This window comes from Geospiza fortis, unplaced genomic scaffold (assembly GCF_000277835.1).
Source record: "Geospiza fortis unplaced genomic scaffold, GeoFor_1.0 scaffold134, whole genome shotgun sequence".
NCBI lineage: Eukaryota > Metazoa > Chordata > Aves > Passeriformes > Thraupidae > Geospiza > Geospiza fortis.
Genome location: NW_005054396.1, coordinates 704,521 through 723,528, shown reverse-complemented (window position 1 = coordinate 723,528; position 19,008 = coordinate 704,521). Strand labels below are relative to the sequence as shown.

The window sequence follows — 19,008 nt, the reverse complement described above, 5'->3', positions numbered from 1 at the left end:
CATTCCTGTGTTTCTACAAATGTTCTTTCCAGTATTACTTTCGCCTCATCCATCTTCCAAAGTCTTATTCCCTTAGCAGGAAGTCATACACATAGATGCACAGACACTGATCTGTATACAAGTGCCATAAATGCCAGCCCTCAGAGAAGAACTTTTCCCTGAGCAAAGAACATGAATCTGTCAACCAGAGCCTCTCCTTCCAAAGAGAACGGCAATATTCTGAAGTTTCTGAAAATATGGATAAATCTTCATTCTGAAAATGGAGGAATTTAGTGTACCTGGCTAATTACACATTAGCCAGGTACACTAAAGAGATACTTGAATGGCTGCACCTAAATAACTTGCACTTAGAATAAGAAGTTTCAGAATAATTTTAGAATAAGAAGTTTCAGAGTCCACTAAATCTGCCTGTATTTCTACTGATTATTTTAACAATGTTTGTAGCATAGCTCCTAACGAAATGTTTGGGCACATCATCTTATTACCACAACAATCTGGAATATTCTGAAAGAGCTATTTGTACAATGTGATGTGAAACTGGATTTTCCCCAAAGCAAACAGAAGCCATCAATCATTGACAGAAGATGAGACCAAGAAAGAAAGGAGGTCTCTGAGGTGGAGAATTGATTGTTCATGCCCTGAAACTTTCAGAATGTCATCTAACTGTAGTCTCCTAGAATTCTGAATGGTTTCTATCTCTAACCCATCTCTTCCCCAAAAGCTTATTTTAGTGTTTGTCTTTTTGGAAAAGCTAACCTAATGGCAACAGTCCAGACAGACAGCACAGAAGCTTCTCAGATGCGTTCATGGATCACAACTATTGAACACAGATGGCCTTATCAGAACAAACTGTAGGTCAAGATTATCACACTGTGACAAGTAATGGGGAATTCTGGAATTCATAATTACAGCAAAAGAGAGACTCAGGTAAGTAGAGGTTCTTATTTTCAGCACTATGACTGTCAAGCAACTGAGAAAATGGCACTTGTCAGAGATGTTGTTACTTCAGGTTCTCGCAGCTCTCTACTGTTTAGTGTATGGCTTAATTTATGTTTCCTCTTCTGTAAAAAAGAGTATTTTGAATGCTGCAAAAAGACTGTGAAATGTTCCTACTTTCTTACCACACAGTAGACTTCTTCAGGTCAGAATGCTTGCAGTAATCACTGTTGCTACCTTTTCTTATATCCATTTCAGCTGCTCAGTTCCACTACATATGAGGAGCAGCACAGGAAGCACCAAATGTGTATTGCTGTACAAAACAATGTGAGCTCTGAGCCCACTGACAAACTGCTGCTCAACAATGAAAAAGAATTCTCCTCTGCTACAAGCACATCATACTTGGACTCTGCAGTGTGGCACAGCAAGGACTGCAAGAACATCACTATAGTCACAAGTACCTAGTGTTAAGGTTAAGTGTAGCCCAAGAATAATCCTTTCTGGAATGCCTTCAATCACAAGTCACGAGCATAGCAGCTAACTGAAGATGTTGGGTGGAATAAACAAGACCTGCACTAAGGAGGGACACAGCTGAGTCTCTGAATATGTACTGAGCATCACTGTAATGACACTGAAAATGAAGTATCTCTGCATATCCCATTAGCTTGTTGACAACCACACACATTGCAATGTGCATGGCATTCAAGTGCTCTTCTAATATCCTTATATCAAAACAACAGCAACAAAGAACTCATGAAATTCAAAAGCTCACTCCGAAACTCCTCTGAATTAATTTTGTATCAGACTTTAAAGATAGAGAAGCCAGCAAAGCAACTGTGTGTAACAGATAATTCAATAAAATCTGGCACAAAGGACCAAGAGGATTCATACAATCAAAAAGTCAGACATGTATGCTTGTAATGACCACACCAAAAATCTCTCTTGAGGCAGCTGGGCTGCTTTGCATGACACTCTGAAGAAGTAAGAAAGGGCAAAAAGGAAATAAACATGAACAGTATAAATGTAAATAGGATCATTCAGAAAACTGAGTGCTAACCAACATGTAGAACAACCTCCAACAATAAGCTCCAGGATAAGCAAAGATGAAGAACCTTAGCCAAAGGTCAGATGAGTCTAACATTACATATAAAATCTGTCTACCTGCCCACTGCCTTTGAGAGCAAACTGCTGTGTAACAGTAAGGATCATCAGGACTCTGAAATGGTGGCCACCAACTGCTACAGCCTCATCACAGGGACTCCCAGTCACATATGAAAAGCAGATCCAAGAGCAGGACCTCAATCTGACACAACCAACACCTGCCTTTTACATATAGGTGTCTTTGAATTCACCATCCAGATATTTTAAACATAAAGAAAGAGACAATGCATCCCGTTATTTCCCTCATTCTTTCTTTGCCTCTCCTCACCCTTCTCTCCCTGTTTTTTTACCTGGAACTGATCAGACGCACATGTGTTCATCTCTGGTGATACAGGAGGTGTCTGTCCTATTGAAGCTATTTTTTCTGCTGCAGATATTGGTTTCAAAGGTTCCTTGGTAGGTTCTAACATACCCTGAATAAACAAGCAAATAAATAAACAATCTGATTTTTAAAAATAACTTGCACACACAGACACACACATTTACAGACATTTCAAGAACTGCAGATGCCAAAAACTAGAACACACTACTAGGTAGTACTACCCTCAACTATGGGCTTGGGGGTAACCATGTATCTCTGGGACACTTTCACTGTATTGAGATGGAGCAGGGGAAAATCATTGTGGGTCCTTAGGACTAAGAAACATTTTAGAGCTAGTAACAAAAACCCAAACGTTGAGCTGGAGCTTGCTTTCGACTTTCAGTAAGGTAATTTAAGCTGAAGAAAACAGTTACTTGATAAGGTGATGTCTTCTCCTCCCAATTGTGTGTAGACTATTCCAGAAATATCAAATGACCCATCACAAAAGTACAACTGCATTCATTCAATTTCAACAATTAAGTAATCCAAAAGAAACAAACCAAATTATCAGTTTTCAGAATGATACCAAAACCAATAATTACTGAGATGGCAATAAATGCATTAAGAAGCATTAAGAAAATAAACTCACAGTTTTAATTTTAAGCAAACATTTCAAATATAGATAGAATTATGAAAGATGTCTGAAATCTGATCTTGAAAAAAATTGAGGGTGAGAAGAACTACAGAAAGCCTAAAGTTTGCACTGAGACATGCCAGCAACCTGAGAAAAATGAGAAACCCCCCAATAAAAGCATGGGATTTGCAACTACAGCATTTTAAACCATTCTCAGGAAGTCACTTGCCAAGACCAACTGTCTCACAAATGTTTCTACACCTTATTAGGGGAGCTTTGAGTTTACCCACCAGTTAAATAATTTCTTTTGGACAGCAGGGAAACACAGAAAGCAATGTGGAAACAGAAAGCAACGAGCCACTTTACTCCTACTGCTATCCAGCTTATTGCATGCAAAAGTATATAAAAAATTTAGGAGACAATTAATCAGCAACAACAATCTGCTGCAAAAAATAACTGCATGTGTTGCAAACATAGTCCTGCTCACAAACAGGAAGAAAAAAGCAGTATCTCAGAGTTGTTTTAACTATCTGTATCAGAATACCATGTTAACATCCAAAGAAGTACACAAGCTGACCTTGATGCACCAGAAAACTGTAGAAGTCACTCTATAAAATTAACCTATGTAATTAAATCAGTCTAATATAAACCAAAGAAAACTATTTTTTTACTCTTCCATTTGTAGATGATCATATGAAAACACAGGTGTGTTTGTCTGTGTGTATACATATACATGCACTGTTTTTTTGAGAAAAAAAGAACATTTATTCTGCTTAGACCAGCAAAAATCACAAACCTTATCTTCTCCCTGTTTTTAACAAATACTTCTTTCACTTAAAATCAAGTATCTGCTTGCACACGTAATGAAAATTATTTATTGATAATTCTTTTCTAGCATTTCTACTGATACCTAAACCATAACTGTACTCACAAAAATATCTTTCAGCACACTTGGTGTTTAATGTCACTTAATATATTTCATTATATGATGTTGCTGGAACTATAACAAAAAAAAGAACACTAAAAAAAGCTTACCAGTCCTGCTGCATACATGGGTACTATAACAGGCTGCTTCTTGTTGCCTGTAAAGAGCTGATAAAACAACAAAGAATTTACTTAAGAGTTTCTTCTATGTCAGTGATGGAAATGTTTTTCAATGCTACATAACTTGAGTAAGGTTAGTATCACAGAATAAATGCTATGTTAATTACAACACAATGGTTAAAAACTAATGCAACTTTTTACATTAATAGGGCTTGGAAAAGGTTGCCAGGTGGTCTGTCATGAACAACCATGTTGTGTGCAGCTATGCAATTAGGAGAAGGCATTCACACAGAACACCTCCACCTGATTCTACATATAAAGCAGCTTCCTTATTTAGAAAGGCAGTTTTACTAGCAGACTCACAATATTTCTTGTGTCAATTCCCAGGGAGCACAGAAGCTTTTTGTTGCTGTGGGAGCCACCCCACTGGTATCTCAGTCCATACGCATCGTGGATGTCCTGCAGCTCTGTCCACACGTCCATTAGTTCCCTGCACAACCCATCATAAATCAAGTTATTATTCAGAAATACAGCTTAGCAGCCTTGAATATTTATTCTGTTTTTTAATGCAAGTGACTTACTATACATTCCAATTAAATTTATGCCCAAGCACAATACCCAGGGGAACTAAAACTGCACAGTGTTCTCAGAACAATTATAGTTCAGACTTCTTACTGGAAAATGATGTCCACGGCAGACAGGACAAAGCCTGCTTAGCCTTCATCATCACATGAATAAATACAGTAATTTATAGCAAGTGTAACTAATAAGACATATTTGGTTAATTCAGAGACATAATTGAAAAGAAGATGATAGGCTGCTGAGTTGCTAAGTGAAGTACTCCTGGAGTATGTCATCACTGAAAACAAGAATTCTGATAGATAGCTGATTTTCACTCGATGGCTTCTCAAAATACTTGAGGCAAACATCTCATTTTAAATTGCTGCCATACGTGTTTCAAGTTCATCTTACATTTGTTCCATTTTGGTTTCTTACCCAGTACTTCCTAAGGTCTCCTCAGTTGTTATCTGCTTTTCACCTGCTTCCAGCAAATGATTCAAGGAACTTATTTCTTCTTCAATTTCAGCAACAGGAATGGAAGGAAAACAGACTTCAAATATTCGTTCCAGACGACTTAGCAATGTTGTCTATACCAAAGAGAAAATATTTATGTCAAGTTTTGCAAACTGCTACAAAGATAAGTCCAATACTACAGCAAGATGGAAAACAACTTATAGCTAACACAAGATTTCACTTACCACAAAATATTAACTGCCAGAGGACCACAAGACTCTTTAAACATCAAATATAGGCTAGGATCCTGTACACTTACTGTTTGCCCTCTGCAAAGTGAGTTCTAACAGAAGTGTCCAAAGTCACTCTGTTAGAAATTAGCAGAAAATGCACACAAGAAGATTTATGCTATATAAGGATAATGTCTCAGCAATATAAACAGCATATATTGGAACTAATGGTTTCCAGACATTTTAATTCCAAAGCATGCACTAGGCCTTGACAGATGGATGTAACATGAAAAACAAAACAAAAGTCAAACAACCTCCTGCCCTCACAAGAATAAAAAAATGCCCCCCATTTTTTCTGACAAGCATAGTATGCTTTCCTCTTTTCAAGTTCTTCCCTTACATTTCTCTTTTCTCTTTAGTATTTCCATATAGGCAGGATTTCAACTTCTTGTACCTCTGTTAACTGGTCTTGGACATCAGATGTACTAATGATATGGAATTTTTTTTCAACCCATTAAAAACAGGTAAACATCAAGCTTTTATTATTTATTACAAGACCAATTTCAATGGTATTTTTTGAAAGGCATGCTTGTAAAAATTACATTAAAGCCTTTTTAAATGTACTCATTTTTGCCAGAAACACCTGAATCTCTTTTCTTGCTAAGGAAAGGAGGCACAAGCCTGGCATTCAGTGGAGTGTTTCCATCTTTCTAGTTTAGTGTTCCTCAACAACCACTTTCCCAGTGCTCTGCTGCAACACACACAGGGCAGCATCCAGCAGCTCCAGCACCTGCTCTTCTACTGGGGAAATGGAAAAGAAACAGAGTAGGCAGAAATCCCAGGAGCATCCCACAGCATGTGCTGTTTTAGCTGTGCCAGCAGAGCCCTCCTGTGGAGATGCTGCATATTCCAGCAACAATGCTGAGTTTACACACATAAGCCTCAAAACAGAGGGTTTTTGTTACAATTGAGATGATTTAAAGTTCAAAAAAGGAAGGCTGTAGGAGGAAGTTACCTCTTTTAGTTAGGCCAATTGATACAACTGGGACAAACCTTCATGCAGCAAAATATCTGCTTCACAATTCCAAGAATTATCTGCAACATTTCTTATTTGAACTTTTAGCTGAAAATTTGCCTTGTCTCTCATCTCAGCTAAGCAACTCATTGACCATGTACATCAGCAAATGTAACAGAGGTAAACATGTTATCAGAATATCTGGATTCTGTATTGGAGTTGGGATGATGAGTCAGGAACTGGGATGGAGTCTGTCCAGACTATTCTTTCTGTTCCACCACTAACTGCAAAAAACAGGAAAATGAATTGGCTTAAAGCATCAGCTCTTTAGTTTTACTGCCTGTGAAAGAAATGCCTGAGAGGGAGAGCCACCAGGTACAATCACTTGCAAACCATAATGTAAAAATGTGCAAAGATCTGAATTCAGAGCATAGAGCATACCTGACTCACCCCCCCCTTTTTTTTTTTCCTTTTCTTCTTCATTACCTCTCTGGTAAATTCTGACGATAATGAGCCATGTTCTACAGTAAATAATTTTCCTTCTAATCATCTCTCAATGCTCAGTCATTCTGGCCACACACTAAGTTGCAATACATGTAGGCTGTTTCCTGTTTGTTGACCAGAACTAAGACACTACCTTACATTTTTAGGAAGTAAAACTAAACAGTATTCCAGATTCTAGTCTAATGCTTTAACACACTAAAGCATACTCTGCTTCCATTTTAAACCTTAACTCTGCCTACAATATATCACTTCCCCTTATCTTATATTAACAGGTGATGCTTACTTCATTTCCGTAATACAGCAAGAGTAAAAATCCCCAGGGAAAAGCAAGAGGCAGATGAATGGCATTGGATCACAGAAACAGCAAGGCATCACATTTCTTGAAAAGGATCAACATTTGAGAACATGCTAGTGACTAAAAATATGCTTGCTTGGGTAATGAAAGAACTAACAGAACATCTCCAAGAACCAAGCAGAATCTCAGTCAGTGTCACATTTCAAATTTGAGTTTAAGAATTTTGCCAAAATTCCAGGAACAGTTTAACTATAGCATTCTTTACACTTCCTGTCATCTTTTCTCAATTCCCAGCGATGCTTAGCCCTTATTTCTATATGACAAAGAATGGTTTCCATAGCAAACCAGAATAATTAATTCTGTATGTGCAAATGGACAAAGGGATGAGTGCACAAACACACATCTCCACACAGTGGCAATGGAAGCAGCTGAACTTGTTTTTGTAATGAAATTACAAAGCAACTGAACTTGTTTTGGTGATGAAATCCTGTGGTCACAGCTTCCAGGTGCTAGGGGCATCACCAAGATTTTAAAGCTGGTGTAAATGTCCACCTCCTACAAACTCTAATCTATTGTTGCATAAATCAGACTGCAGGAAAATACTGTGCATGACCGGAAGTAATGTCATGTCTGTCTTTCTGGAAAAAAAAGAAAAAGGCAGAAACCAATAATTTTTATCCACTTCTCATGTCACTAAAAGTATTTGATACATGATTGTTCTCCATGGCCATTCAAGAAGAATAATTCTTGAAGGCACTTACAGAAGATGTGAAAAGGCTACAGCTGCCATTAACATTAGCTGTGATTCTCCAAACAGTTGATAAATAGATAAGCAAATTTATTTATGAATAAATTTAAAGACTCATAGTTTCTGTAAATGCATTTTAGTAGGTGCTTAAGACATGTGGTAATCACCACCAGAACCAAACAAAGTATCAGAGATGCTTTTTTTTTAAATAAGCATAACCACAGGATTAGAATTTATCTCTGTGGCAATTAAACAGGAGTTAAGATCCATCCCTCAGAGCTGAAAGCCCTAAGTACTTGGTTTACACAATTTGTTTTTTCTTCTTCTTCACCACAAGGTCATAGAATCCAAGAACTCCTTCAACACAGCAATTCTTCACTGACCACCCAGCACACCAAATCCTCCCCAGCTGCCCCCACATGAACCCAACAGTGACAGGTCACTGCCTTTCTTCAGAGCTAAGAAAAGAGGAGATAATAAAATTTGCCATAAAAACAACACACTTGAGCCCCACTACAGAAACAGTGGACACAAATGGCACTTTTCACCATGTAACTGCTGTAATGCTTCTGTGGGTAAAGTTTTGGGGAACTCTGTGTGCAAGAGAGGAAAAAACCCAGTCTTGATTCTCACCACAGTTCTGGTCCCATATAAGTTGTGAAGCAGACACAAAAACTCATCCAGGTGAATTCCCCTTCAAAGAGTGGAGTGGCACTTTGTCCTTCCACCCTCTCCCCTTTCCACTGGAGGGCACAGCCCCATTTTTTAACACAAGCCCTTATTGTCTCTTAGGAAATCTCTCATATCCCACAGCATCTCTGGCAGCCTCCAGAGGTGCTTTAAGAATGGGAGAGTCAAAAACAGAGCATGCCTTCAACCCTCCTCATCCTGCTGCCAAGAAAAGAGGCCACAGAGGAAGCAACACAAACTCTGGGCTCTTTGCCTCTACCAAACACAAAACTGGAAGATCTAAGAATAAATAAAACCAGTGTAATAGTTAAATTGTTGAGCATGTTTAGATATTCAAGCTTATGTGAAAAGCAATAGAAGAAAAAACATATTAAAGGAGATGGAAATGAGCCTATGAAAGATCTAAAATGCTAAACATATAAAGTAGGAAAGGAATAAAGTCCATATGGACATGACTGGTTTCTGGTTGGAACTCAAAAGCTGAATAAAAGCTCTCAAAAAATGACAGAACAAAGCTCAGGGGCCAAGAAAAGAAAATTATTAACCACTGAGATTTTATTTAACTTAAATCATGAACTCACTGTTCTGCAGAGTGCCTAGCACAGCTTTTTATGACTATTTTAATAAAATAAAGGTTAAATGAGAAGCTCCCTTTGCTGGGTTTTTTAACAACCAAATCACATTTTCCAGCAACACATTTGCCTGTGAGAAGCCAAGTAGCCATTTACTCTTCGACCTTCACCATGTGTGTGCATGGGATGGGTGTATTTGGGGTTTTTGTTTGGTTGGTTTTATTGATGTTCTTGGAGTATTTTGGGGGGGGTGGGTTTGGGGATTTTTTAAGCGCTAAACTTCATGACCATATAGCTAACACAAGGGAGCTGAAGAACCAATTTCAATAGATGCAACTCACCATGGGGAACACACCAACCAACACCCTCAAAATTTTCTGGACTCAAGCATTAAACAAAGCTAAATGGTCAACTAAAACCCCATAAGCAAACGAACAAATCCCTAAGTTCTCAATTGAATGGGGACAGTTTTTTTCTTTGAAACAGCTTATGGATTGTTTAAACTATGAATCCATTTCCTTTTCACATAGCAACAATTTGTTTCTTTGTCTGATGCACAGGCAACACCTCAGAAGCAATGGGAGAGCAGCTGCAAGAAAAACTCCTGAGTAAAGAAGACAAGCAAAGCTTACAAAGAAAACTAGTTTAACTTCTCTTGTTTCAAATGTGATGGCTTGCCTCCATCCCCACTTTAAAAGCGGGTTAATACAAGGTAGTACCATATATTTCTTAAATGTAAAAAACTGAATTGAAATAGCTGTTTTTATTTACACGGGAAATTTATAATGGAAACACTCATCCTAAACTGAGATTTGCAAATCAGAAAGAGGATGCCACAAGAGCTAAAAAAACCTTCGTCAACATAAAATGAGGTATCAGATTTTTTTTTACCAATAACTTAAGGAATTAAAGAAGGCAATGTTAGTCCTAAATATCCCAAACCCATTTTAAAAGAGTAACTATAAAAGTTTTGAGCTCAGCTGCAAAGCAAACCTGAAAATGTAGTGGCTTAAGGGGAAAAAAAAGGTTAAGACTTCTCTTTTTACTGCTTGATCTGAGAGAGTTAGAAACTGCAGGGAAGCTCAGGCTAGAAATACGAAGCTGCCTCTCTCCTTCGTGCTGGGAGTTTCACCATTTATTCTCCTTCAGCTGAAGAATGCATCAAATATTGCATCTTCCATGCAAGCAAAGTATAGTTTAACAGTTATTTATTGTGACTACATAAAACTCACTGACCATTTCAGTTTGTCACATTGTTGTTATCTACTGGTGTTATACTAACTTTTAAGTCAGACTCCAAGAGGAAGTACAGCAGATGACACTTACGTGTACAAAATGGAAAATAATTTTGTCCATAAATAGTAATGCTAAAACAACCCCCTCTCAAACTATTTTCTTTTGCAAGATTCCCCTCAGCCACTCTGTTCTGAAAACCAGTAATTACTGGCTACTTTTAATAGTATGATTTTTACTGTTATACAGTTGCAAATACTTCAGAACTGTGCTATGGACTTAAAACCCCCAAACCTTTCCAAAAGGGTATATTTACATAAGTAGCCAGTACTATTTTAATTTACCTTGCTGAATTGAGGGGCTGAAGTCTTTATGGTCACAATTACTTTTCTCCAAAAGGATGCTCATTGCCCAAGACAAAGCACACTCCAAATGACAGTGATCCAGGGTTTTCTTTGTCTGGGTGCCTATTCATGGCTCAGTAACTGTGCCTCGCCCACACTGATTAATCTGAAGAGGCAGAGCCTGCACAGGCTCTCTAATAAGTGGAGAACCTTAAAACCCACTTGGAGGACTCTTCACCTTTTCCTTCATCCCTTGCCAGGATTTGTTAAGTTTCAGGTAAGATCTGGCCTTCCAACCAAGCCCTTCTTTAGCTCCTATTGCTCTGGAGATGCCCATGCTCCTTGCACACAGGCAGGCACAGCCATATTCCCCACCCACACGATTACCATGGATTATTACTGCTCTTGTGCCTCACTGCTGAATTTTATATATATATATATGTATATATATATATATATATATTCTTAATGCAGCAGATAACCCCCTCAGCTGACTAATGTTCAGCATTATCTCATGGAAAAAGCTGCACTACAAGCCTTATATTCACCATAAACAAAACTTGGTAGTGTGCAATTAGATTTCATAGAAGGGACTAATGCTTGTGCAGATTTGCTCAAGACTTGTTGGATCAACCATTTCACCCACAACTACATCCTAAATCTGTTACTGAACACAAAGGCACATCTCCAATGCAAAGTGCAGCCACACTGAAACCAGGCATTAGGTCTTTTCAGCTGCAGACAGAAACTAAATGGATTAAGGTATATGTAGCATTAATACGGGTTCAGATGGTAGTCTGTGTGCACACCATGCCCTTCCTCCTCTCCCCTCCATACAGAACTACTGAACAGAAGAGGTCAGCATGTTACAAATCCTGCACTGCAAATTGTGAGCAGAATTCAGAGAGCCTGAGACCAGAGGCAAGGAAGAAAAGACCATGATCTTTTTGCCTCTACATATGACTATATAAGGTAATTTTTGTGAACTTCCTGCCTCTTAGTTTCATCCTTTATATTGTATATTTTCTAATAAAAACTGGATTAAGTAGTTGAATTGAAGCAAAGCCCATTTTTAATTAAAGATTATACCAAATCCAGAGTCTTTAAACAGTTTGCCCATCATACATACATCATGCAATCAAGACTGCACTCAGAAAGCGCAATATTTTACTGCCATCTCCACATTCAGAATCTACAAACTAAGAAACAAAGGAAAATACAGAGACCTTTTCAATGGAAACTTGAGCTACTGATAAATAACTTTGCTTTCATGCTGCATTCTGATGGATGAAAATTGCTGTATACATTATTTCCACATTCAAACAGCAGTGCTGCTGGCTAAGTATCCTTTTCAATTTTCTGCTTTTGCAAAGAATTCCATTAGGATCATTCTGTTTATAAACCATTCAGGATTCTTTCATCACCACATTACAGTGACGCTCCCAGCCTCACCATCACTGACCAGGTGTATTCAGTATCTTGTAAACGATCCCAGCTCACCTTTAGCCTAAGCTGAGATCTCAATTTCCCCATCTATCTCAAGTGTCTAATACATGCACTATTTGTACACAGCCTGCTCCCTTTGGGTTGCTACAGCAAATGCTTTTTAGATCTGCCAGCAATACATTGATGCAAGTTATCCCCTCCTCCCTATCCTTCTTTAGGCTGGGTAATAAAAAACTTTGTTCTCTTCCCTCTCACCAGATTTATCTTGCCTGCCAGTATTTCTGCTCTTGCATCAAACAGCTGCAGAACCAAGTTTAATACCTGCCAAACAGAAGATTGGCAACTACTTTAAAATGTCATATTTTGTGTTTTGACCTTAGTGACAACCTCTTAAATGACAGCAAGGAAGCTGATCAAAATCTGAGTTTAATTTTACTAAGATTCTACACTCAGAGTACCAGGGCTGTCTGCTGGCTCCTGCTGACTCATTAGTTAACCTCTGTTTCTAACAGCAATTTAGCAAACTGTGGCTCAATGGATTATAAACAGAATTACTATTTAATCTTAAAACAAGGATTTTTTAATATAAAAAAAGTTTTGGTAGATCCCTCCGAAACTTCAAGCACTTATAAAATAACTACTGCTTTTAAGAGTTAACTGAAAAAAAAAAATGTAGCAATTGACACTGCAAGGCTAAGGAAACTATTGCAACAGAGAAAACATGTCCAGCTCAACTTCCTCTCCAGTTTATTTGTGTAAAACATTCTCTTAGCTGTACTTCCTCACTGGCAGAGGAGGGAGAACATCACTTTAGATTCAAACAGTCACAACTGACTGTAGCATAAAGAGAAGGAATAAAAAAACTTGGAAGTCTTAAAATTTGCTTTACTATTAGACTTCATGGCAGACTTTAAGTAAGGAACTTCCAATTTACTTGACTTTTGTTAAGGCAGGCTTGGGGAGGGAAAACTTAATTACAGAGCCTCTGAAGGTTCTGTTTTTATAAATATCTACATTCAGAAGTGTTTTCTATTGAAAACCTATCATAAAATTACAGAAAACTTTAAGTGAAAATAAATATTTGAAACCTTCAGGCTATCCCTAAATATTAATTAATTAAAAGAAAAAAGGGATGATTTACTAGAATCATCTCCCCACCCCATTTCTTTCTCAGATTCTGGTCAGTCTTTCAAGTGGCAAGAGAAACAATTGAGATTAATTACAATAATCTTAGTATTCTCCAATTTTATGGGTGAATAGATTTGTGCTTTCAGCTTAAGAAATGGGCCAACACATTCAGGTGATAAAGCAAGGTCTTACACAGACACAAAAATCTGCCTGCAGGTTTACTCAGGAGCCTTTTTTTTTGGCTTGTGAAATCTCTTAGAGGTTTGGAATGTTAGTCACTGCACGGAACAGCAAGCAGGAAGAGTAAGGACCTGAGGCTCACAGCTTTTAACGTGACAAGAAATCAGTGCTAAGTCCCAAAAGCTCCATTCCATTTGCTGATGCTGGCAGAGCTCCAGCTGGCACAACCTTCTGAAAAGCCATTTCACCTGTCACTGGCAGGAAATGGGAAGAGGCAGGGCTGTCACCAAGCAAGGTCCTGAAAGAAAGGACTTACCTCATTTCCTTTTATTGCCAGAGAAGATCCAAACCTTTCAGACACATATTACCACTAACATCCTTTACTGCTGGTGCTGCTGCATGCTTCAAAAAGACAGGGCATACTCTAAACTACTCACATGGAATGACATGAATAAAAAGAAGCTTTGAAGAAAATTCTAAACTGAAATTCTTGTTCTGAATTTTGTAAAAGTATTATTAAATGCTTAACAAAAAAAGTCTTTGTATGAATAGCCACAGATCTCAAATTGACTGTTAAAAAGGCTTAGGAAGTAACTAATTAGGAATTAATGAATATTTAGCGACAAAAGCAGAAAACATGGGAGAGACGGTAAGAAATAAACCTATTTACTTCCCTCTCCTGGAAACTTCTAATTATAAATAGCAGCAGCTTTAACAAATCACCAGTCCTCTGTGATGTTGCTAGAATGTGCAGTTTCCCACAATTAATACCTAACAGAGACTTATTTTTAAAGAGTTAACTTCCCAGGAGTTTGAATACCCAAGACAGAATTCCACAACTTGTGTTTTATCATGCTGTCTGCTCTAAGTGAATTAGTGCAGCTATTTACAAATCAAATAATCATTTTTAATCAGGTTTTGAAAACATTGGTAGAGAATGATGATGGAAAATTTTGGGAACCAGTAACCCCAGCTTCTGGTCACACCACTATTTTACAAAAAGGCAACAGAATGCCCCCCAAAAGGCAGTAAACAATGAAGCAAAAGGAAAAACTATCACAGGATCTGAAATGTTCTTGTTGGCTTATTCCTTTGATCAATTTATGTAAATGATCACATGTAATCATCAAAACACATTCCTACAAGTTCCAGCACACCCTGCTCATTTGTCTGTGGGAAGTAACACTGCTGCAAACATCTGCAAGATTCAAACACAGCATAATGTTTCATACCATCCCGTCTCACAGAGAACATTAAATCTCTCCTGAAAGGCAAACAAGGACTATGCAAATATTTGTTGTATGCAGAAGCAGGAACCAGGAAGAACTGTATGTGTAAGAGCAGAACAAGACTGAGGAAAACAAAGCAAACTCTTACCTGAACTGAAGGTGATAGCTCTTGCTTACTGATAGTCCCTTGGAAAGGTGCTAGAGCAACACTGTCAGTCTTGTGTAACACTGGCCCATCGCTCCTGGCAGACACATCTGTCCTATGTGACTGCCACGTCTCTTTTCTGTGATGAGATTCACCAGCCTGCTCATCTCCAAAGGCAGCCCAAGAACAGCTGTCTTTTTGTTCATCTTCAAAAGCATTCCAGTCTGTAGCCTGGTTACAACCTGCTGAACTGAAGTCCGCAAAGTCATCCGAGTCCTGGAAAGCAACACTCTCATCTTGAGGTTTTGGCACTGAATCGAAGTCTCCAAATTCAGTATCATCACCATTTTCTACCTCAGTAGTATGCTGGAAATCTACCCCAGAAGTTTTACTGGTAGTAGCATATTCTAAAGTGTCAGCAGCCTGATTTAGTTCAGCTTGGTCCAAACTTGCTGGCTGCTGGCAAACAGTACTCGTGTCCCTGAATTCACCAAATTCCTCGTTAGGTTCGCTAACGTGTGCGGGCTGCTCAGAAGTTCTTTCTGAATCAAGAGCATTTACTGAGTCTTCAGCATTCCTGAAGGTGGGAGGTGCACTGCTGACTGAACCAAAGTCACCAAACACATCATCATGTTTGTCACTGCAAACTAAAACTTCAGTGCTACTTCCACCATTCTTGAGATCTTCATCACCACCCAGTTTGTCCCCTGCAGGATCACAGCTGAGGCTTTGGATCTTATCAGCCTCGATGTCTGCTGCTTTTGAAGAATCCTCAGACCTACTAAAATCTTTGCCACCATTCTCTATGTGATGTTGTCTTCTCCTCCCACTGTGCTCTCCGTTCTCTGTAGTGCATATTGAACTTCCAGTTGCTTGAGACGTACTAGAAATTGCAAATTCCAGTGCTGAGGGACCCTGTTCACAACTAATTTCTGAAATGCAAACCTCTTCTTCACTATGAGTTACTCTGTTTATTCTGTTGTTCTCCTGAATGCTCACTGAGTCTCTTTCATTAAGAACATTGCATATTGTAGGCTCTGTTCCCTCTAAATGGATTGGGGTTTTGTTTGAGAAGGTAGCAAAATCTGCAACATCTTCACCTGAGCTAGGCATTGAGTTCAAATTTTGCTCAGTACTATGGGTGCTAACAGTTTTCAGTCCCTTTGAGTCACCAATACTGTCTAGATCTTCTGTTCCCTGAGGATTTACAGGGTCTGATGCTGCAAATCCATTTGTTAGAATCTCTAGACACGGAAGTTTCTCACCATTACAAGCATCTATTTGCTCATCCTGCCTCTCAACTGTTACACCAGTTCTAACCACACGAGAAGAAAAACCCTCTGATTTTCCAGTGTTATCTCTTTGTTCCCCCCTTCTGTTTACATCTTCTAAAGCAGTACCTGAAGTTCTAAACTTAGATTTTTCTTTGATAGTACTAGTAGCTGACATATCAGAAAGCTCCTTAGGATGAGTAGGAAGCTCTGCAATGCAGTCTTTATCTTTACCATTTTTAACAGATGTGAAAGTTGCAATGCTAGCTACATTGTCAGAATAATCATGGAGTGGGATGAAATGATTTGTGGGTATAAACTCTTCCTTTGGATGACTGTAGTCCGCTGTATCAAAATCAGCAAAAGCTACACCAGCAGTGCTCACACCAGAAAATCCTCCAAACTCATCTTCATCGTCATCATCAGCTCCATTGTCAAGTGGTGGAGGGGATGAGGAATACATTCGAATAATGTCTGGTTCCATTGTTTGGTTCTGCTTCAACATTAATGTATTTCTGTATGAGGGGAAAACAGAGCTATGTTAGAACTTGGCTAGCTTTCATGTTCTTACATATTTCATTTTTACAGTTTCATGCCTCATTTTTAGAGTGTGTATATAGGTCAATATCTGTATTAGATACCAGAAAAAAACACTCCCCAAACCCATGTGTTTCACAAGCCACAAAGAATCTATTGGAACAGTTCAAGTCTCTTCTAAACTACTACATGATCAAATTGTCAGCAGACAGCGCTGAAGTTATCATCTTGAGCTGTTGTGCAACACACTGGCACAACTAAATTCAGTTTCAACCCATCAGTTCTCTACCTCTCATCACCAGCAGTTCACAAAAGTGCCAGTGACCCTGGTCCATGTTTTGCCACACTCCTTGCGTGCTCAGGTGTGTGACAGGCATTAAGCCACTCCATGGGCAATGCCACAACAGCCATACACATAAGGGACCTTCATCACAGTCAAAGACTTCAAAAAGTGCTTCCATAAGCTCTGAAATTGTGAAGGAGTGGAGGAAGGAACTGCTGTTGGAACCACTAGCTATGATCTGCTACCCTACTGTTTAAGTCTCTTTCTACCAGTCCATGGGTTTCAGTTTGGTTGCCCTGTTCTCTGGATTTCCTACCCACAAACCAACACACTGTCTCCACCTCTTCTGTCACCAGCCTGCTTCTGTCTTAAGAACCAGCTGAGAAATGCCATCATGATGCCACCAGTAAAGCCTAGAGCCAAACACACGTTATCAAAACTTATTCTCAAAAAGAGAGCTGAGCACAATTATTCATAAAATATTTAACCACAAATCACTAAACCACAGGAGGAAAAGAAAAAAGAAGAAAGTATTCCCATGGCCTAGATAGAAACAGATTAAGGACTTTCTCTGTCTTAACATTGCAAACCATTGCAGGAACAAGCCAGGTACGGATGGAAAATTTTCTTTCCTAAAGAATGATCTTGACTTTTTCAATGCTGTGTGCAATTAATGAAACAATAACTACTAGTATGTATAAATTCACAGTTGTACACAGCACTGAACTAGTCCATACGTTAAAACCCTTCAAAGAAGAGCTCACCCCAATCTCTCTCCATTTCAAATGACACTTGACATGAAAGAACCGCAATAAACTAAGCCTCATCTACAGAAAAAGAGTGGAAACAACCTATACATACTGGCAAATATTTGAACTTCTAACCACCAGAATAAGTGCAGACTTTACAAAACTAGTTATGCAACACAGATAAAACACGATCCTTATATCCAGTGCCTTTAGCAAACAACTTTGTAAAAGCACCTTAAGAGCAGCACACAAAGGGTAAAAAACCAACAAATGGAGCTCTGCAGTTCTTCTCAAGCACAACATACCAAGCACTTGATATTTGCCAGGCATCTGGCATCCTTGAGGTGACTAACATAAAATTTCTTTTTGAAAGGGTAGTTTGCAGTTACAAAAGTACATCATGCTTATCAGATGAAAACATGAAGTAATTTGTAACATAACATGCAAACTGAAGAGAACTGCAAAGGAATTTTGTTTAGAATAAAGCCTAAGTTGTCAACAAGCTCCCACATAGGCTTACTCAGCACCAGCTGCTTAACAAGGTATTTGAGAGAAGAGCTTCACTTGCTCTAAGCTTCTGAACTTTCCCATTAAAAGAAAAATTTGTCTGTATAGTTCATCAAAACCCATGTGTCTTAATTCTTTTCAGATTTATAGGTTGGTTTTCACCTGAGAAATTTGAAATATAACATTCAGGTCTGTATTACTAACTACATCACCTTACATTAGTGAATTTCATTTTGGCAAGACACGCCAAGAAAAATTCCTATACTATCCATCAGAACAACTCTACCCATTTTTTGGTTGACCATTTACTGAATGACTATTTTAACCTCAGCCAAAAATAAATCCCAGTAGAGTTGAGAACATCCTTGGAGGCAAGGATGATCTAAAATAGCCCAAATACACAGTTTCAGAAAACAAACTGGATAATGTGAGAGGAGCAAGCATCACAATCACAGGGAATTTACCCACAAGACTCCTTTTCTTTCCAGTTAACATTAAAAAGGGGAGACAAGGAACAAGAATAATAAGGATAAGCACAGGACAAAGATAACTGCATGGGAGCTAAAGCAAACAGCCAAAACCCAATTGAACATGTAGGAAGATGGCTGACCATTTAAAAATTTTCTCTCCTGCAACTTCTGACATAGAGCAGAAGAAACTTCCTTCAATTTTTCATTTCAAAGAACTTTTAAAACAGCACAGGGACCATTTACAAAGCAGCAGTCCAGCAGCACAATACTTCAGCTACATTTCAATAACAGTTGCCAAAACAGGATCTGCAAGGAACATTAACTGTATATTTAAAAATGTGA

The 19,008-nt window shown here is 38.5% G+C and overlaps 1 protein-coding gene across 3 annotated transcripts in view; it reads right to left on the bottom strand.

Annotated features, from left to right (window-relative positions):
* AFTPH (aftiphilin) overlaps nucleotides 1-16,632 on the bottom strand; it is a 33,468-nt gene extending 16,836 nt beyond the window's left edge. For all 3 annotated transcript variants that reach the window (XR_004082246.1, XM_005425789.2, XM_014308967.2), the window contains exons 1-5: nucleotides 14,853-16,632; nucleotides 5,073-5,224; nucleotides 4,440-4,566; nucleotides 4,068-4,124; nucleotides 2,388-2,510 (exon numbers count right to left, since the gene is read on the bottom strand). Coding sequence is in view for 2 of the 3 variants with exons in the window: in XM_005425789.2 (XP_005425846.1) it covers nucleotides 2,388-2,510; nucleotides 4,068-4,124; nucleotides 4,440-4,566; nucleotides 5,073-5,224; nucleotides 14,853-16,625 (2,232 nt within the window). In the remaining variant the exon portion in view is untranslated. The remainder of the gene's footprint in view (nucleotides 1-2,387; nucleotides 2,511-4,067; nucleotides 4,125-4,439; nucleotides 4,567-5,072; nucleotides 5,225-14,852) is intronic.
* Between the last annotated feature and the right edge of the window lie 2,376 nt (nucleotides 16,633-19,008).